Raw genomic sequence first — 22697 nt, 5'->3', positions numbered from 1 at the left:
TACAAAATTAAATATTATAATTGGAAATAAGTGTGAATTAAAAGTTGAGATAATTAGATAAATGTTTATAAAAATATAAAAATAATACTATAATAAATTAAATATATTAAAACACATATAAATTAAAATAAATATGTTAAAAAAAATTAAAAATTAAACAAATCTCAAAACAAAATACCTATCAAAATATCATTTTATTGAATTTCATGAAATATAATTATAAAATTTCAAATATTACAACTATACAAATAGTAAACTTCAAACACATAATAAGCTAACTGTTCATATCTCAAAATGGTCATGTCAAAAATTGATATAAATTTGAAACTCTAGCACCGTATACTAACGTTTAGCTTTCAATTTTCCTACTGATGAATTCAAAATCTTCAATATTAGATTGTACTTTGCTTGAAGATACAAGTTGAAGTAGTCAAAATATATAAATTAAACATATAACATAGTCTGCTGGAAGAATTGATGAAAAGTGAAAAAGACTACATAAGCAATGAGCTTTGGATCCAACTGTTCATAAATCAAACTTTTCAGCCACCAAGATCACAAATCCCATTCTTGAAACTTTGGTTTTCATGCCATCATAAAAATGACATGAATTTATCGCAAAGCAAATTTGGCCTTAAAATGAATGGGGTTCCTTCATCAAATAAAACTGGCCAGAGACTCCATGAGGCAAAAATAAAGCTAACCTTACACAATTCTCTGCTCCTTCAGAAGCGGGAATTCCTGTCAGGTGATTGGTCATGTCTGTTTGAACTACTCCCGGATGTACATTATTCACATAAATCTTCTTCTCTTCATTGACTGATAACTTTTGAACTAGCAAGCGAGTATATAAGTTTAATGCAAGCTTTGACACACAATATGAAGGATTCAATAATGGCCAACCCTTTGATTCCAACTGATCCTTTTTCATGTCATCTAAAAAGCCTTCAATCATCTTATCAATGAACTCCTCTGAAATCTTTGAAAAATCTGAAAGCTCCTCTCTAAGAGAATCATTCCTTATCCACTGTAATTAACAAAAGAAAACCCATGTCAAAATAAAGCACTCGCTGATCTATTATGGATTTAAATTGCTTTAAAAGGTGGTGGTTCTATTTCTCGGAGTTCTATAATTAAGTGATTTTGTAATAATGTTTTATACTTTATGAATAAACTTGATATTAAAATCAGCATTTTATATTGAATTTCTAATATTTATAACAGCTAAGTTATTAAGAATTTGAAGGGTTGAAGGCAATCAGAATTATAAATGTTCTAGAGAACATCAATTTGAGACAAAAATTCAAAATTCAAAATGTATCAAATTGCTAACTTATAATTATGGAAATAGTTCATCAGTTTTATTTTTTCATGTTTGTCATTGTCTTATGTCTCTTGATCCTACAATAATGAAGTATAGTATTTTGTATGAGATTTTTATCTTTTAAGTCTTTATAACAGCTAAATATTAAGCATTTGAAATGATTATATTTTCTAAAAAGTAGAGGGTTCTTTTGGCTGAGGGAATACAAATATGGGAACAGAATACTTATTCTCAAATAGAAAATGGGGGTGCATATGCTTATTCTTGATGGGACCCAAAAAAAAATGTTTTCTAAAATAAATAAAATTGGAATAAGAATACGTATTCCAATTCCACCTATTTAGGTAGAATTGCAAATGCCCATTTTTGAATCAAAATTGGAATACATAGTCTTATTTTATTCCTATTCCTATTCCAATTTGATGCTTCCAAACATTCAGAATTTTAAGAATTTACATATGCCTATTCTGTTGTATTCCCGCTGCCAAAGTGTAATAATAAAAAATCAATGTAAAAAAATTTTAAATCATTATTCTAAAATTGTTCCAATTAATTTATTTTTTCAAATGTAATAATTTATTGTTACCTTATGTCTCTCGATATTTTTTATGTATTTTTTATTATAACAGATAGTTTTTATGAATTCCTTGTATAAATTTGAATCCTCCAATTCAAAACATAATTAAAAATATTTACAATGAAGAAAAACTGAGGTTACCTAAACATTAATCTTTATAAAAAATATTGAAGATAAAAACAAGATAGTTATACCTGTATCAATCCACCCTCTGAGGACACATTCACCATGCGAGCTCCAACAAGAGTTTTTCGGAACAATGGTAGTAATGCTTCAGTGATTCTTTTTGTTCCATAGTAATTTATTTGGAAGCAAGTTTTTGACAATTCATAGTTGGTTACCAATACTTTGGCGAAAATAGGGTGGTTCTGTAAAACAGAAAATGATAATATAAATTTTTTTGACAAGTGAAGTATGCTTCAAAAAAAAACAATTGACTAGTATGCTTAAAAAACAATTGAGTAATATGCTACAAAACAATTGAGTTGTGAAGTTAACTTCTTACGAATGAAACGCTCGCAGGGTCTATATCTTTGAGGACAGTCATAACAACCTCCATGTCAATGAAGGAACCCATTACAGCAGCATTATTAACCTGCACAAACCAAACAAAGTTAGTTAGAGAAAACTACAAACTTCCAAAAGGAAATGGAAGTCTATTACATTTAATTTGATTAAATATATGTTTTTGAATGCAACTATAAATTAGGAAACTTTACATTAGAAATTTATTAGAATAGAGTTTTTTTTAATATTAAATGATTCATCTAATTTTATTGTGTTTGTCATAGGCAATATATTGCATTTGTTATTACGAGTGATATTTTTAATTTTTAAAATAAATAAAATTATTTTACTTTGGCTCAAATATTTGGATCTTGTTGGAGCAAATTTATAGGAAGCACTACCCTATTCTAAGGCTAATGTATAGTAAAAATATATTTAAGTATTATAAGGCTATATTTTTGGATGCACAAATATATAAACATATAAAAGTAAAAAAATATTTAATAATCTTTTAATTTAGATAAAATATTAATACACTACTATACAATATAACTTATAATTTATTTAATGATACACTAACATAAATTAACATACATCTATGCTATAACTATATTATTTAATAATATTTAAATACAAAATAGGTTTTAAAAAATTACAATGAAATTATTTATAATGATAAATATTTTATTTTACTTAATTAAACTACTATGACTTACCGCAAATACAAGCCACTATGTGGCACTTGTTTATAAGGTTCTGAATCACTCAATTTGTGTCGTAATGATACTAGCACTCTTTATCAGGTGCACACACTTTAATCTTCGATCCTTTTGCTCAGTATACATCTAGATTCTCCAAATACCTTTTATTCTCGTGTCCACCATCTCTAGCATTATTCATGGTAATATATTATTTTATCATTTTGTTTCATCCATTGGAATTTCGTGCAACCCTTTGAAAACAAGAAAAGTTGTATTGATTTTTTTACCATTAAACTAGATGATGATTAAGTAGAATGTGCCAAACTATAAAAAAATATTGACTTCCTATTATGCATGGGAACAAGCTCAAAGATCATGTATATCACTTGAGTCAAAATTCATCTAATTTAATTTATTAAAAGAGGTAGTGAAGGAAATGGTATTCTAAATTACATCTCCCTAGTGAGATACTAGATGTTAGAGATTAATTCATATTAAGAATAATTAAATTATATTTAAAGGGCACGCAATGAACTTTAAACACTTTTTACAAATTAATCAAATTTTCTAAAAAAATAAGGGCTAGGATCTAGAGTTATTAAGGTGTTGAAGATGATGTATATTTTCACATGTCTAATGTCTTTGTCTCATATCTAAGTTGAGTTCTTTTTTGTTTTTAATAAGTAATGGGATGAAGCCTAGATTAATTATTATTATTTTTTAAGATTAGTTATAATTATGTTTTAAGTTTGAGTGGACTCAAACTCAAGACCTCTTACATGAGAGGCTTGCAAGTTACCATTTTGTTGTAGGCTCTTGCCCATGTCTAAGCAGAGTTTGTATTCCTTGTTCTTGCTTCTAGATTATTCCTAAAATAAATATTCAAATAAATGTATCTGGGTCATTTGATGAAAAAATAGATTGGAATTTTTTAATAGCTTGCATTTTCAATGTGTTCAACCATAAGCTCGTGCATCAAAATAATTCTCATTTGAAACCTATACCTAGATCCATGCCTTTTTGGCCCCAAATTTGAAGCCATTATACCTATATTTAACCTAGTTTTTGTTTCTTATATTGTAGAAGAGATGGATAACTTATCTAAGACCACATTATGTGGGACCAAAGATGCCTCACCACAACAACTAGGTAATAGTATAGCCAACTACATCATATTCAAACAAATAATACCTCCATAATTGCCAAGTCAAATAATAATTCACAGTGATAAAAATAAACTATCTAAAATATCTAGTTTACTAAATCAAGAATAATAATGATTCACTCATAATTTAACTTTGACTTTTAAGGTCCCAAAATAGTCCTTGTCAACTAGTCCTCTTTCTAAAAAAATTCAACAACACAATCATGACAACCATCTCTATATTATTCCTATTAACTCAAACACATAGCACACTCTTTCTCTAGATTAAATGTTGCTAAATATGCCACCGTGATTATAGATGGAGGATTCCTTAAGAATCAAGAAAATAAGTTTCGTCTTCTAATTCACAATAGGCCTCCTTATTGTGATATTGTTCCCTTGAGTTTGGATAACTATGAGGAAACATGTGATCAAAGAAACCTAGTGGTGAACCATAAAATGCCCTATTTTCCTTCCCTATTGATTTTTTCTTCTTTGATATGCCTAAATCTTTATCAATATCACTAATAGAAAATAAATGTCCTTACAACAATTGATTCTAGTCTTGACTACTGAAGTAAAGGGCATTGTCAATCATCTAATAAACTGAAAAATATATTCTTGGAATGAACAAGTAATCTCCATTCAACTCCACAAGTTCTACAATCAATTAGACACACACTTCAACATAGTCATTATTTGTGAGGTTCATCCAAGAATGAAAATTAGATTGTTCATCTTGAACGTCTGCACAATGTGACCTATTGGTTCCTATCTAGATGGGGTTTTCTAATTGCTCTCAGAATCAAGAGTTCAATAAGCCATAAACCAATACTAGAATGAAGTATTTGAATGAATGCATCTATATTTTTGTATTTTCAATGCAAGTAAGTATGAATAAATCTAGAATGATATGAAAAGAAACTATTAATATAGATAAGTAAACAAAATTCTAGTTTAGCATGAATGCAACTAAAAGCTAGAATGAAAAACTATTAACAATCTAAGAAATTTAATGTACAATAATCTAGCATGAATTTGGCATAATTTAATTACTCAAATTGAAGGAGAGGTAGAAAGTCCCTTTTATAGAAATCTAAATAAATCAATGGTCAAGATTGATCTGAATGAAAGGTTGAGATCGATTCAAAGTTGACTTCAAAAAGAAAGCTTCTATCAAAGAGGGAGCTTTTGAGACATTTTAGGAAATAAGATTCAGTTGAGAGTTACTTAACTGGTTTATTTTCCTTTCTTTTTAAGTTAACTCAAAGTTTCCATTTTTTGAACTCAAGATGAGATCTTTGGAAGATATTTGAAGATTTAATTAAATATTACCTCATATTTGATTATTTTCTTAAATAATTATTTAAATTCAATAATTGAAATGAGAAGATATTATTTAATTAACTATATTTAATTCCTATTGTGTATTAGCTAAAATGGGTGAATTTAATTTAATTAAAGCACTAGGACTTTTAATTCAATTAATTCAATTAAAAGGTTAATTTAGTCAATTTAAGTCAATGTTTATGAATTAAATAAGATTTGTGATTAATATAGATTAAGGGTTTTCTATATTTGACACTTAGGTCAATTAAAGACAATTTCTCAAAAATGCCTCATGCAATAGGACTTTATAATTACGAGATTGATATTGAGAATAAAGCAATGAAATTGGTTTAGAATGACAAGGTGCCAATTTTGGGGTATTACATTTGCACCTCTTTGAATTGATGTGCGAGTAATACATTGATTCAAAGAATAATCAAAAGTATGAGCCATAGAACAAGAACTGAGGTTGTCTCTGGGGCTAATGATATGAAAACCAATTGATGAGACTTTTTAGGTTATCTCCAGAAGAAAGCTTAACCTTCTGGAGTTCAGATAGAACACCTAGATACCAGTCTAAAAGAACAAAGATTTTCATGATTCATAGGATTGTTCTTAGAATGAGACTTAGTCCTCAAGAGTCACGGTTAGAATGCCCCAATACCTATCCATTAAAAGATGACAATAAATACTTTTCATAAACTGTAGGAATATCCCTAAAATGAAGCTTAGTCCTGAGGAGTCTAAGTAAAACACTTTGATACTTATCCATAAACGTAGGACAAGATCAATCACAATTCATAGGCTTATCCTCAAAAGGGACCTTAATCCTCAGGAAGCAGGGTTAGAATGCTCTGATACCTATCCATTAAATAGGATTGAAGGAAAGCTTAAAATTATCTCTAGAACGAAGCTTAATGCTCTAGAGTTTAGATAGAACACCTGAATACTAGTCCATAAATAAATATAACAAGACCTAATCATGAGTCATAGGATTATCCCTAGAACGAGTCTTGATCCTTAGGAGTCCAAATACAACACCTAGATACATGTCCATCGAACTATGATATGGATTGTTATAAGTGTGATCAGCTAACCAAAAGATGAGATAGATGACATATGATGCCAGATAAAGGGAATAAGGATGTCCCAAGTGATGAGATGTCCCTAGCGATTAGGACATTATGATCAGATTAAGTTGAAGCTGATTTTGAAATATTCAATGATGTAATCATCCTGCCCCCTTGGGAGCGAAATGAAAAGATGACACACCAGAATAGTGATGTGGAACCATAGATTAGAAGACACTAAAGTGATTAGAGATTCAGAAGAATGTAGAATAGATCAGAAGAGCACAAAGAAATTTTTTAGTTGATTTTGAGTGATTTTGAGGTCCATTTGACCAAGTTTGACCTTAGTTGACCAAAGTTCACTTTTAATGTAAAAATTGAGAACATTGCGAAAATATTGATAGGATAAGATGTTGAGATGCATATTGCATCAAAAATATGGACTACACAAGAGTTCGATCACATTAGTCCTAAAATTTGAAAACACAATTTTGAGTTGTGTATGTCAGATTTTGATTTTGATCCTAAAAATGAGTTTAGAGTAGTCAAATTAGCCAAGAGGGTGATTAATCAATCATTTGTATAGTTATGTGTTGGATATAATTGTTCAATTGTGTATTTTCTTTGATGTTACAAAAATGTCATATCAATTATCAGATAGAGTCTACTAAGATTAGTTGGTCAGCAAGGCAAAAGACAGAGTCTACTGAGCTCATAAGGTTAGCAAAGAAGGTTTACAGTGTCTACCGAGTGTTCTCAGATTTTACCTTGTGTAGACAATTGTTACCGAGCACACTCGATCATCAAAGGAAAATAGTGCAGAAAGCAATTCTTATTGAGCTCTCATGGTTAGGAAAGGAAATTGAATTATTACCAAGTTCACTCAACAGCCAAAGGATTTTGCAAATTTTTTAGTGTTAACCAAGTTGAGTTGGTTAACTCAGGAAATTTTTTCTAGAGTAGTGCTTACCGAGTAGGGTCGGCCAATGAAGGATTTCATTATTTTGTGAAATAAAGTTTATTTGTTTAATGTAATATTTGTAGCCGACTGATGTATCGTTTATTGGTAAATATAACTTGTGAATGAACCGACTTGATAATCTAAATGGTATTTATAAGAGGTCAAGTTGTGAATTCTAAGTGTGTGATAGATTTGATGTGAAATAAATGTGAAGAAGGATTGATTATTGTGAAAGCGAATTTTGAAGGATGATCAGTGATCATTGAGGAGTAGCAAAGCTATATTTGATCAAGGAGGATCTATTGGTGGAGAATAGAGATCTATAATTAGCAAATTTAGTTGCATCATATTCAGGTCAATTCATTGTTACTTTCTAACCATTGTAGCAGTGATTTCAAAATCTCTTAACATAGTTGGTTTAGCAACCATTTTGTAAATCTTCTAACAAGGTGATAGTTCAGTTGAATTTTTCTAAAGACCTCTAGCAAGGCCACTCCTAATAGGGTGATTAAATCATCTAACAAGGTCACACGTAACAATGTGTATTGTAACCTTTAACCAAGTTGGCTCCTAATAGGACTCACTTCAGAAGAGTGAAAATTGGTAGCTAGTTACTTTGTGGTTTTTTCCATATTGGGTTTCTACGATAAATCTGGTGTCTCTTGTGTTCTTGTTATTTACTTTTGCATGCATGCTAAGAATTATGAATGCTTAAAGTTTAGTAACAAGTTAATCTACTGAGTGACATCAGTAACTAGTTATTTAAGACATCTAAGGTATCAAGATTTGTTTTTTTGGTAACTAATTCACCCCCCCTCTCAATTACTTCATCTATAATTCCAACAGTTATGATGAAAATGTGATGTATGAGAAGTCTTCTTCCTCTAAAGTCAAGAACTGTAATCAAATGACTTACCAAAATTATTTCATAATACAAGTCTAATATGAAATGCAATCCTATGCTAGATGCAATCCCTAGGGCTTGGCTAATGAACCCATAAGATATAATTTTCATCATAGAGCTTTTAGTTAGACCCATGAATGTCATACAATTCACATTGACATTGCAATCATGAGAATATAAATATGACATGTGTCTTAGTTTTGTCAGGATTAAATGTAAGCATTAAGGCACAAGAAGTCAAAATGACCAAAATATTTGTCCCTTTTAATGTAACAAACGAACATAAGAATCAAAGCATAAAAGATAGGATAACCAAAAATTTCTTGCATGCAGATGCACTTGATACACAAGAGATCCTTCTTATGCTCAATAATCATTAAGTATCCTATCTGTAGCAACCCTCGTGTTTGTTGTTAGAGTAATTATTTGTTCTAACTTATTAATTAAATCACTTTGATTTAATTAATTAAGTTGCCTATTACTCTAGTTTTCTTAAGCTATCTTGTAGGTGCATATAATTAAAATTTTATTAATTATATTGTGCAACCCTAGCTTTTTTAGGCTTTAGTTTCCCTTTTCGGGTTTCGTGATTCCTTTATAAGGATTCACCTCTTTGTATTTTAAAAGATTCACTTATTGGATTATATGAGATATTGCTCTTTACATGTCCATAAGATGGATCTGGCTTTTTGGCCTCCTTGATTTTTTCTTGCCTCTGTTCTTTGCTTCATCCATGTGACAGGGTTATGCATGCAAGTGTTCTTGGGAGATTAGTTTTTCACCTAACCTAACATGGTATCAGAGCCAGCTTGCTGCTTGCTGTTCGTGGTTTGTTGAAGCGTTTCAAAAGCTGCATTTTTCGGAGCAGTGGGAGGCTGTACGAACAACTTTTTTGCACTTATTGCAAAAAAAAAAAAAATTTGGAGCACTTTGGGCTCAAACGGATGCTTCCATTGGATTCGGAAGGCCGTTTGCAGTCAAAATCCATATAAAATTTGTCCATTTTGGACACCGTTGGTCTGGGAGGCAAATTTTTTTGTCCGACAGGGCCGTACGGCCCCCTACACGCGTTTCAAGGCGTCAAAATCAAAAAAAATTGCAAAAAATTTTTATTTGCGGCTGTTTTAAGCCGCCGCGGTTAAGAAACCGCAGCGGAGCCACTAGCGGTCACTGCTGGCAGTCTGCCAGCGGCCCGCAGCGGCTCCGCCGACGGTTCCCGCCGCGGCCCCACCGCAGCCCCGCCCGTGGTGGCCTCCGCTCCGCCCTCCCACCACCCAACCTCCGCTCTGCTGGCGGTGCGGTGGTGGTGGAGTTTTTTTGTTTTTTTTATTATTTTTTTATTAAAAAAAATAATTTTTGATGCATTTCAGAGGGCCTGGTGGTTTTTTCTCCGTAACTTGAGCATACAGACGTATTTTTTTGATCCGAAAAATGCGCCGGAAAGCTGGTTCCGAGACAGAGATATTAGTGCAGGCTTTTTTGAGTTTTGATGCAGTTTGGTTGCCTGTTTTGGTAGTCAAAGCCGGATGTTCTATTTTGCACTCCGGGAGGCGTATCTTGAGCATCCGATCTCCGATTTTGGACTTCTTTATATCGCTGGAAAGATCTTTTTGTGCTCTTTCCAGTGATGCTAGTTGTTGTTCTAGATTCTGTTCCAAGCACATCTTATTCAATCTTTTGCGTTTTAGCATTCTGGTGGATATTTTGTTTGTTTCAGGCCCGGAGATCGATTTTGTTGCTTCAGTTGCTTCGTTTTGGGCTTTACCTTTTGTTGTTTTAGCCTTATATTTTTTCTGATCATTGTTGATATTCATTGTAAGCATTTTTATGCAACGCACTGAGATAAAGTGCCACTCTTGCGTTTCGGGATCCTTTTCATCATTGTGATTAGTTGTACTCGCACTATTATATAAAACTAATCTCCCAAGAACACTTGCATGCATAACCCTGTCACATGGATGAAGCAAAGAACAGAGGCAAGAAAAAATCAAGGAGGCCAAAAAGCCAGATCCATCTTATGGACATGTAAAGAGCAATATCTCATATAATCTAATAAGTGAATCTTTTAAAATACAAAGAGGTGAATCCTTATAAAGGAATCACGAAACCCGAAAAGGGAAACTAAAGCCTAAAAAAGCTAGGGTTGCACAATATAATTAATAAAATATTAATTATATGCACCTACAAGATAGCTTAAGAAAACTAGAGTAATAGGCAACTTAATTAATTAAATCAAAGTGATTTAATTAATAAGTTAGAACAAATAATTACTCTAACACCCCCCCCTTAAGTGAAGCTTGGGAGGAAGCTAACCTAGCACAGCTATGAAAGAGAATTGGGTCCCGGCAACAAGGCCAGATCAGGTACCCAATCACAACAAAATCTTTATAAAGAGGAGAAATAGAGAAAACCACATGGGAAAAACCCTACTCCAAAAAGAGATAGCGAAGAATGTTCCAGAAGAAGGAACAAAGAGATCAGAAGAGAATCATTGAAGCATGAAGAACCGCAAAACTCTGTCAAAATGCTGATCTGTAGAACCTCCATGGAAATAGAAGGCACGAACCATCAACCAAAGGAACCTCCATGGAAATAGAAGGCACGAACCATCAACCAAAGAAGCATAGAACAACAATATAACCTCCCCTTAAGGCAGGTGAGGTGACAGGCAGCTGAAAAGATGGGCCAAAAATCTCCTACAACACAGGAGCCAAACACATCGAGAGTGAGGTACAAACACAAACAAAGGCACGTGTCATCGACACTGCATGAGGAATTAGAGAAAGAGGGCCTATAAGTGGATTATATGAGATATTGCTCTTTACATGTCCATAAGATGGATCTGGCTTTTTGGCCTCCTTGATTTTTTCTTGCCTCTGTTCTTTGCTTCATCTATGTGACAGGGTTATGCATGCAAGTGTTCTTGGGAGATTAGTTTTTCATCATTGTGATTAGTTGTACTCGCACTATTATATAAAATGCCATGGGGGGGATAGTTGTTTGCCACTTATAGGCCCTCTTTCTCTAATTCCTCATGCAGTGTCAATGACACGTGCCTTTGTTTGTGTTTGTACCTCACTCTCGATGTGTTTGGCTCCTGTGTTGTAGGAGATTTTTGGCCCATCTTTTCAGCTGCCTGTCACCTCACCTGCCTTAAGGGGAGGTTATATTGTTGTTCTATGCTTCTTTGGTTGATGGTTTGTGCCTTCTATTTCCATGGAGGTTCCTTTGGTTGATGGTTCGTGCCTTCTATTTCCATGGAGGTTCTACAGATCAGCATTTTGACAGAGTTTTGCGGTTCTTCATGCTTCAATGATTCTCTTCTGATCTCTTTGTTCCTTCTTCTGGAACATTCTTCGCTATCTCTTTTTGGAGTAGGGTTTTTCCCATGTGGTTTTCTCTATTTCTCCTCTTTATAGAGATTTTGTTGTGATTGGGTACCTGATCTGGCCTTGTTGCCGGGACCCAATTCTCTTTCATAGCTGTGCTAGGTTAGCTTCCTCCCAAGCTTCACTTAAGGGGGGGTGTTAGAGTAATTATTTTTTCTAACTTATTAATTAAATCACTTTGATTTAATTAATTAAGTTGCCTATTACTCTAGTTTTCTTAAGCTATCTTGTAGGTGCATATAATTAATATTTTATTAATTATATTGTGCAACCCTAGCTTTTTTAGGCTTTAGTTTCCCTTTTCGGGTTTCGTGATTCCTTTATAAGGATTCACCTCTTTGTATTTTAAAAGATTCACTTATTGGATTATATGAGATATTGCTCTTTACATGTCCATAAGATGGATCTGGCTTTTTGGCCTCCTTGATTTTTTCTTGCCTCTGTTCTTTGCTTCATCCATGTGACAGGGTTATGCATGCAAGTGTTCTTGGGAGATTAGTTTTTCGCCTAATCTAACATTTGTAACCTAAGATAGAAGTGTGCTAAGTATACTAACATTGAGCATTAGTGTTATACTATAGCATAGACAATTCAGTCAAACAATCAAGGAGTAGAACTAACCTCATTATAGTATCCATATAAAATTATTCGAGGTACACATGGCCATCCAATACGAGATAGAGGCTCTTATAGTGGATACTCCTTTTATATGTATGCTTTAGATCATTGGAACTTAACCAGCAAGTAGAAAACAAATAAAAGATCATGCCCCTAGCCCTCACTTCTCTAGTCAAAAGAGTCACCCTTATTGCTCAAAGGAAAATGATAAAGTGAAAGCAAAACAAACAAAGAAAAGCTCAACATAACTCAAATAGTGTTAATGTTTCCATTTCAGTGTCAGTGTTATAGCACGAGTGTTCGTCTTCATATAATATTATTGTATGGTTAAATAAAGCAACACTTAAATAAAGAGAATATCAACCACAACGTTACACTTGGATAGTCATTATCATTCCCACCCAACTCAATTCTTTTTATTTTATAAGTGGAGTTTAATGGTCATCAAGGACACATATAGTTGTTGTTATGAGTATGGATGATAATATACCTTTGTGAATTAGCAATTTGAGATAAATTTCAATGACAATCAATAGAACATATAGAAGTTAGACAAGCTCTTATGAGTTCTCACTTAATGTGTTTGAGATCTGATTGTTTTAATTTTCAAACATTACTAAGAATCAAACTCACACTAAAGGATATAGATTAAGATATTTTATTTCAAATCATAAACAATGATTTCTTATACTAAAAAATAGAAATAAAGACGTTTAATTTTTCAATTTGCAAATAAAGTTTTCTTGCACTATAGAATCTATTTCAAAACAAAAAAATTAAAACTAATATATTATATTTTCAATTACAAATAATAATAAAATTACACAAAAATAAAGAATTAAGATTTTTCTATTTCAAATTAAAAGTAAAAATCTCCTATACTTCTTACTCATTTCAATTTGACCTTATGGTGAGTAAATTCTTGTCATTTTATACTGCAAACTCTTTCGGGTTCTTATTCAAAGACTAATTAAATAAATAAATAAAGCTAAATTGTAAACCTTTATTTAATGCCAATTTTTTTCTAATTGCTATTTGGTCTCTTGGATAGTAGTCTAGTTTTTCTATTTCTATCAACCTCTATTTTCTTGATGAAATTGCTATTTATCACTTTCATTTGTGTTATTTTTATTTATCTTTTAATTCTTAAAGAAAATGATTCATGCAAAAAAAATTAGGAAACTTTTTAGAAATAACTATCTAATGATTGTGATAACATATTTGATTTAATAGTTACGCTTATTATTTGATGCTCAATATTTTTTTACAACATTGTACTAATAGTTATAACCTTAAAGTTGTTATTAGAGATAATGACTAATGAAATGTATTCCTTAGGTCTCAAAAGGAGTTAATCATTTGGTGTCACATAGGTATGGATGTCTCTTTTGCACAACAATTGGTCTTGTTATTTTTTTGGTTGTTTTGAGAACATTTGTTAAAGAATATGTTGATGTGGTATTGTATTTGATGATGTGACCTTAAAGTCTATGTTATGAGAAGATGAGAGTGATTTGAGATTTTCATAAAAGATTTTTAGAAATGCAAATTGAAGATACTCAATCACCCTAGTGGCTAACTATCCAACTAAAATGTAGATTTTATAAAGGCAATTAAAAAGAAAACTCCCTAGTAAAATTTGTAAAGATAATTGAAAAAAGAAGAAGTTGTGTCCCCCTTAATAAGGTAGGGAAAAAACCATAGAAGTTCTCTAGATGAGCTTTCGCAGGTGAATGAAGAGCTTAAAACCAAGATTTTATTTTGTAGGTACTTATAGATCTATTTGTAGAGGTTGAGGAGTACAAAGTAGTCAAAAAGTGTCATTTCAAAACATTCACCCAATGCCCACTATGTTCTACATCACTATTTGCTCACTCAAAAATGTTAGTACTTGTGGCTAAATGTGTGACTAGTCTTTATGAAATGTCTTAGTAGATGTGCTTGAATGGTCCAATCACCAAGTACATATGTGATTAGCTATTTGTACACATGTTCTCATTTTTAAACTATAATTAAAAGTTATATATGACAAAATAATAACAGTCATTGATCCTGATCAGTAATGTTGTCTTTTCTTCTAATTGTTTTAATTTGTTATCATATTTTATTTGGACATGGCCCTCAATCACTAAGGGCTCATTTGGCTATTGGAGTTTGTTATTTTGAATTTTTATATGGATTTAATATTCTAAATTTTTTCAAATTCTGTATTTGATATTCCATATTTGTTATTTTGGACTTCTTTGGTTTATGTAGAATTTAATTTATTTGTTATGTGCAACTTTTTGAAATAAGATTGTGGTTGGTTAGATATGTTAGAAATACATAATACTAAGAGGAGGAGGTGAATCAGTATTCTACAAACTTTTTTCCACAACTGAATATTGTTAATTAATTTATAAATTGCATATGAAAGTAAACAAAAAATATTGAATGATAAATATAAACATACACATTGAGAACTCGTAACACCATTATTTATTAACTAGGGAAACCCTAGCCAAGGGAAAACCCCAATGGTGATGATATCCACTAGATGATTCACTAAATAATAGGATCCCGTTAAGGATATTGACCTTATTAGGAGTCTATGAAGTGCATATTAGTGTCTTGAGTCCTTGTTAAAGGACTAGGCCTTGTTAGAAGCCTCAATCATGTTAGGAGTTTCTTCAGCCCTATTAGGAGTTGGTGGATCAAATATAATGTATGCAAGAAGAGCCCACTGCCCTAACATGCAATTATACAATTTAGTTCTTCACAAGAATAGATATTCATACAATACTTTCTATCTATTATATTTCTCCCTTGCTCTAATCATACATCGGATATAGTTTTCACCTTTTCACATCAATTACAAATATTGTATAGATCATACACATGTCGCACATATCATCATATCGCGCACTCTTATCTTTGCAAGGTAAGATCTTTACTTATACCTCTCATATTCATAATCCACTACTTAGTTGGCCTTCATGCTTTCACACACTTGGAATAATATAAAATAACTTATGGAATAATATCTACATAGTTAGCTCATCATCACTTGGTAAAAAAAATTTACCAAAATAATTCCTCAAGTTGTACAATCCAATTCTCTGTTATGCTTTGTTCTACTCTATTAAATACTTGTAATGGAATTTCAATTATAACTCACATCATATTGTCCATACACACCTACGCATTGGTACACATCATCATGATACTATCACAGACCTTTCCTCAATTGCATATAAGCTAACTCTCAACGAGTCATCTGTACACATCAAATTTGTTCTTTGAGCTATTGCAAAATTGTCTAACACATAGACAATTTTACATCTCACCATATTTGCAATAGTCTCCCCCTTTAGCATTGATGGTAACATTTGGTAAAAATGGCTAAGTCCCAAAATGATGTCATACATAACAAAACAAATAAAAGTAACTATAAAAAAATTGCCTTCAAAACATAACAACGTTATTCATGTTTTTGATGGATCATTACATTCCTTATATCTCCTTTATATTAATAAAAAAGTACATAAGTGTACTTCCCTTTGCAATTTTCCTTCTACATATTACTCCCCCTTTGACATCAATGTCAAAGGTGTCAAAAATTGTATGCTCAAAAATTGGGTAGCATATTGTTGATCAACTTGTTAACTTGGAAAAGCAATCTACATAAACAAGGTTTAGTTTGTCCACTTCCTTCTTCCAGTTCTCCTTTACAAAATTAGAAGCACTGATTAGTGTGCATAGTGCATAGGATGTCACTTCAACTATGCTCAAGTCAGTTTATGCAAACTTGTCATAGGGAAGTCTTTGTTGCAAGACATTCCTCTAGCTGCCTCTACAAAGTACTGATCTTAGGGGAAAAATTTTCTCCAAGACTAGAGAATCTCTTCAATGCCTTCTCCTTGTCATATTTTAAGCCTCTAATCATACTATGGATCTTCTCCACTTCAATTCCACACTCATCAATGCTAGTCTTTGGAAGTGGTAACTTTATAGTGAGTGATTCAAGTTCACTCATCTTATTATTTATTTGAATCTCAAAGTCAATTAGGTAAATGTATGATGATGTGCACTATCCATACAATTTCTTCCCTTCATCAATGTATTTTCTCAATTCTTTGATGCTTCCATCAATTTCCTTTAAGTCATTTCTTACATGTATTAGTGCATACTGTATCAAACAACAATGCATCATGCTTTGCATGTTCTTGCATTGAAGCAACTTCTACTAGAGTTCTGAAATCTTCATCAATGATCTTCACTAGCTCCTTGGCCTTTACCTGTAAGTCTGGATTAGCTATAGTTTTGTTGACTATCTTCTACATTCTATCCAAGACTTTAGTAAGTGTCTTCTCCAAAGACTTTACTGATTTATTCTTTTTGAATAACTTGCTCAGTGAGTACATTAACCCTTTCTTATCATCATCATCATCATCATCTGATGGTACTGATACTATTTTTGTTGTGATTGGAGTTACTGTAGGAATAAGAGTAGCTACTTTCAATTTTGTCTTCTTCTTCTCTTCCTCAACTTTTTTCTTCCCTTCTTTCAATTTTTCTACTTTTTTCTTGCATCCTCTTCAACTTTCTTCCTTTCTCTTCTCCTCTTCTTCTAGCCTCTTCACCTCTACTAACCTCTCTATTTCTTTCTTCTTCTCTTCTTCTTCATCTTCATCATAACTAGACTAAGTTGTTATATTGTTGATAGTGCCAACAATATTTGTTCCATATTCTTAAAAATGATTCTCCTTTGCATCTACAGTTATGTGTGTATTGTCCACTTACATGGATTTAGTACTCATAACTATATGTGGTGGTGAGAGTGTTTGGTGTTGCTCTTCTACTTCTCACTCATCACTCGATGGTGTGTGTGCTTCCACATACACTAGGCTACTAGGCTTTGACTGCACACTCACCGTAACAATTTCCTCCTCTATCTCCTTCCTAACATCCTCATAATTTCCTCCCATTAGAAGAATTACTCTTCTTTTTTCCTCAGCAAGGGCTCAATACCCTTCAAAATTATGTTTGAGTCCTCCTTAGAGTTAAATTCACATAGTTTATTTATCTTAGTACTCCTCAAATTCAGATCTTCTTCTAATACTATGTTCCTCCTATTTATTATCATATTATATAGGACTTCAGGTATCTTATTCTAAATGTTCTCAAACTTCTTATTCCTCAAAATCATGTTTCTTACAATAGAATTTTCTAATTGTCTTCTATACATATTACTATACAGATTATAATACTTGTTTAACTATACAAAATTTTCATCATTAATTATTTTCATGTTTAGATTCTCTACCTTTGGTTTCCATGCTCTCTTTCCAACTATTTTTTTGCCTTCATATGCATCTTGCAGTACTGGCCTATCTTCAGCTTCATCCTCAAAACTTTTAGATTCACTGATCTACATTGATTTCCTTCTCTTGCCTAGTCCACTAGTGGTCTACTTGACCCTTTTCTTTGATAATGGTGCAGGTTCTTGCTTAACCTTCTCCAATCTCTCTGATTTCCTCTATATTTTAGTTTCTTCCACCTCTTGTTGCCTCCTTGGTTGATCACTTCTTGTTCTCATAAGTTGCACTTGCACAACTGTTGCATATGGTGCAACATGGGCCTATACACATGGTTGTGCTACTATCATACATTTGGAAGGTTCTGCAATAATAATAGGTATTTTTGTACTAACACTTTAGACTATTTGTTTTCTTTCATTTCCATCACAATACCTTTGACTTCATTGAATTCTTCTTTGTTCATGCTTGATACATTAAGGATGGAATCTATCACCTTTTCTACTTTCTTCTTACTTTTCTTGTCATGTAGTTCTCATTGAATGATTCTCATTTTCTCCTCATAGGTTCCCCATCTAGGGCACTTTGTGTCCTTAGATCAGAGTTTGATCTATGTATACCCTTCTATGAGCTCTATGCTCATCTCATATCCCATGGGTTTAATGAACTTAGCCCTTGGTAATACAACTTCCATACAGGTGTTATCTTTCTCCACCATGAAGCATATCTCATCCTTGTACTTCTCTACCATTGAAGGAGGTATTGTATACCTCCATTTCACTTTTGACTAGAAACATTTCATCATTCAATCAATGTCATCATCTTTGACATTCTCCAACTTAGATCTATAGCATTAGGTCACCATCTTCATTGCATACTCGTTGCTATCCCAATTTTTTATTCCAAGAAACTTTCTTGTAGCAAAGAAAAACAAATGAGTTAGTAGGAACTCAAATCTTTAAAATGTACTCTTAGTTTTCTTCACTTTGGCAATGCTATCCAACAATTATAGTCTGATAATCTCACATACATTAACTTTTCTCTGTTGAACTTTCATTACATAAGTTCCATGTAAAAATATAGCTAGTACCTTGTTAACCCTTGATCCATGGTTGAACTTGCACCCTAATATCTTTCTTAATAGCTTTACTCTTTTTTCTTCAATAGAGTCTACCTTCATGTTTCTTCCATCAAACCTAGTATTCAGGTTTGTCTCAATCATTTTCCTTACATACTTCTCATTGATAGGATTACATCCCTCATTACTTAATCCTTTGACCTTATGAATTAGGTCATTGTCAATACCTATCTATGCATCACCTAGACATAACAAATCATCATGTACCCTATGCAAAATAATTTAGGTCCAATCATGATTATCAAACTCTATATAAAATATATAGTTCACTAGGTTCAACTCACTCGGGTGTGAATACTCAGATTTCAAAGATAAGTCAATGTTACACATGGTTCCCAATGTTTTGTGAATATCTTCATCTCATATGCTTTCAATCTTATAGTTGATATACCTTCTAATATCCCCAACATGGAGCACATTCTTTGGAACTTACGAAAATGTCCCCAATGGGTCATGCAAATCTGAAACAAATGAATCTCTTGAACACGTATTGTGGTCTATCACTCACATCATAGATGGTTTGACTAGCCATTGTAATTCTACTATATTTACTGAAAAGCTTAACTTTAGCTCTATAAAATACCTTAAAATTGTGTTTTAGGGCTTCTACAACTTTGTGCTTCACAAACTTCTCTTTGCACTTAAATTTTCTATTAAATCACTTTCTGATTTTCTCAAGACACTTTGCATGAAAAAATGGTACAACCTTGTTTGTGATCCTTAAATCATTTCAAATCATACTATGCATTAAATGTTTATTGACCACAAATTCAAATACTATCTTTGTTTACCAATAAGCTTGTTTTTTAAATTCCTGCTCATTGAGATCATATCTAGACTTGTGCACTTGATCATAGTTTTCTCTCTATATCCTTTACCTTCTATTAACTGTGCAAATTCCAACTTTCTCTCTAACATCAGTTCTAACCAATTGATGCACTACCTATTTTGAAGTTGCTTAATTTAGGTAGGATGAGTCACAAATAATCTGTGACTTTAATGTCTTATCAAGTGCATCAAAATATTGTTCCTCCAAAACTATTTAAGAGCTTTCTAAATCCTTCACTATCACAAATGCTTCCTTGAATTCATCAACATGTTCCTTAATTGTTTCCATCTGACTGTTGTAACTATCATTATCATTCATTCTATCATTTATGTTGTTATTGTTCCTCCTGTTATTAGGATTCCTATTGAAGTTCCTTCTATCCATTTTGCAATATCTCGATGTATGTTTGAAGTTATTACATAATTGACATATAGGTGCATTTCTTCTCTAATTAGTTTCATTCTAATTCTTAGGTTCTTTGCAATTCCTTGCAAAGTGTCTAGGATTGTTACACTTGTAACACACAAACTAGTTCTTTTCACCATTAGATTTCTCTTTCTAATTGGATATGTTATGTGATCTACCTCTTCCAATACCTGTAGGGTTAATATTCCTAAATATTCTACTATTTGCATTATTACCATCAAACTTAGGTTTCTTACTAATGAAGGGTACTCCCCTTAATACCACAAACCATAACAAAAAACAAAGAAACAATAGAAAATGCAAGAATAAAATATGGACTTCTTATTTGTGTCACAAATGTAGAATTATAGAATTCACAAGTACAATATGCTAACCCACATGGGCACCTTCATTACAATAATTTGCAAGACAAGCTACAAACTATCACTCAGAGTTGTTCTAGACAATATTTGGGCCTTCCTTAAATAGGTAAGTTTATGCCACCTAGGAAGGTTCTAGACATTGAAACTTAATACCTAGGTCTAACAGACACTAACAATAAATGTAAAGTTAGCCAAATACATATTTGACAATTATTTTAAAAAAATTTGGTAGCCCAACTTCGAAAGGCCATAACTCTCAAACCATTGCTCTGATTGGCTAATATTACCACTTTTTGGAAACTCCAACTCTTGATCTACAGGCTCAAAACCATGCAAGCACCCTTCTATCAAGTTTTCAAACCTCATCTGAGCACTCTAAGGCCTCCAACAGTGAGCCTAAAGATTTTTTTGTAAATTTTTCCACCAAAAATCTGCAATAACTTCTTTGATACTTAAGTTGGAGCAATGAGATTTTTATGGTAGGCTTATAACTCTAAAATGAACCTTTATGTAGAAAATGAGAACATTATGAGCTCATATGACAAACTTACTAAAAATAGCAAGTTCCCATAAATACTAACCACCCTGTGTACTAGTCCTTATTAAAATAGAAAAGATTGAAAAGAAAAAAAAAATTTGGATGATTCAAGATTTCCCTTACACTTAGGATGCTTCTGCATCACTTACATTCTACTACTTTATGTCCATAACCATGATAATTATAAAAATAAAAATTAGTAATGGTTTTAAAAGACTTACCTATGGAATCTCTTTACATATGTCCAAATTCATTACATATGAAGCATTTACCTTTGAACTCATGTCTTACTTCCTTCGGTGGTTCATCTTCCTTAGGTTTATCAACTTACTCTATTTTCTTAGGTTCATCATGTTTCCCTGACAAATCAATTAATTCAACTTCCTTTGATACTTTAGTAGATGTGCTTGATTCTACCTTGCTCAAATTAGATTCCTTAGGAGGTTCAATAATTGGATCTAGTTCTCTTCTGATTTCAACTTTCTTGGTTGATTTCTCTCCAATCAAATATCCAAGTCATGTCTTGTCATAAGAAGGTCTCTAGTGAAATATTTGTTGATCTATCTTCTCACTACTAGAATAAAGTTTCTCTAATTATTACTCAGCCTATGTCAATTCTCCTTTCATAATGATATTGTACTTTTCTAATTATGCATGCTCAATCTTGATAGTATCTAGTTTAGATGTAACTTGACTTAACTGGGACCTAAGATCTACATTCTCAATTTTGAGCTCAGGTTCATTCTTTCCACCATTTTTCTTAAGGCTCAACTTAAGTTCAACAATTTTTAGTTCATGTTTCAATATCTCCTTTTATTTCTAGAGATTTCATATTTCATCATTGTCACCAGTGTGTGCAATAGATTATTGCTAGATTTCAAATCATCAATCTTATCTTTCAGTTTACCAATAAAAAATTTTGCATCTTCATATATATCTTTCAAGTTCTCTTTCTTTAGTAAAAAGGTCAATCAACCCAAGAGCTTCTTCATGGTTTTTCTTCAATTGCTCCATATCTTCAAGGATCTTACTAAAGTTGTTAAACTTCTTCTGAGTAACTAGGCTCTAATACCAATTGCTAGAGATATATAACATTGAGAGGTGGGGTGAATCAGTATTCTACAAACTTTTGCCTGCAACTGAATATTATTAATTGCTTGATAACTTGCATATGAAAGTAAACCAACAATGTTGAAGAATAAATATAATCATACACATAGAGAACTCATAACACCATTATTTATTACCTAGGGAAACCCTAGCCAAGGGAAAACCCTAATGGGGATGATACCCACTAGATGATTCACTAAACAATAGGATCTGGTTAAGGATATTGACCCTATTAGGAGTCTATGAAGTACATATAGTGTCTCAAGTCCTTGTTAGAGGACTAGACCTTGTTAGAAACCTCAAACTTGTTAGAAGTTGGTGGATCAAATACAATGTATACAAGAAGAGTCCACTACCCTAACATGCAATTATACAATTTAGTTATTCACAAGAATAGATATACATAAAATACTTTTTGTCTATTATATTTCACACTTTCTCTGATCACACATTAGATGTAGTTCACATCTCTT

At 32.2% G+C, this 22697-nt stretch overlaps 1 protein-coding gene across 1 annotated transcript in view; it reads right to left on the bottom strand.

Moving 5' to 3' along the window:
- Window positions 1–360: 360 nt before the first annotated feature.
- Window positions 361–22697, bottom strand: part of LOC149542228 (short-chain dehydrogenase/reductase 2-like) — a 42517-nt gene continuing 20180 nt past the window's right edge. Inside the window, exons 3-5 of the mRNA XM_089797240.1 lie at window positions 2407–2496; window positions 2096–2269; window positions 361–1027 (exon numbers count right to left, since the gene is read on the bottom strand). Of these exons, the coding sequence (XP_089653366.1) occupies window positions 635–1027; window positions 2096–2269; window positions 2407–2496 (657 nt within the window). The 3' untranslated portion in view covers window positions 361–634. The remainder of the gene's footprint in view (window positions 1028–2095; window positions 2270–2406; window positions 2497–22697) is intronic.

Source organism: Cupressus sempervirens, chromosome 8, assembly GCF_028749045.1.
Source record: "Cupressus sempervirens isolate cs-2001-9-10 chromosome 8, ASM2874904v1, whole genome shotgun sequence".
NCBI classification, from domain to species: domain Eukaryota; kingdom Viridiplantae; phylum Streptophyta; class Pinopsida; order Cupressales; family Cupressaceae; genus Cupressus; species Cupressus sempervirens.
This window is presented reverse-complemented; position numbering and strand designations above follow the sequence as displayed.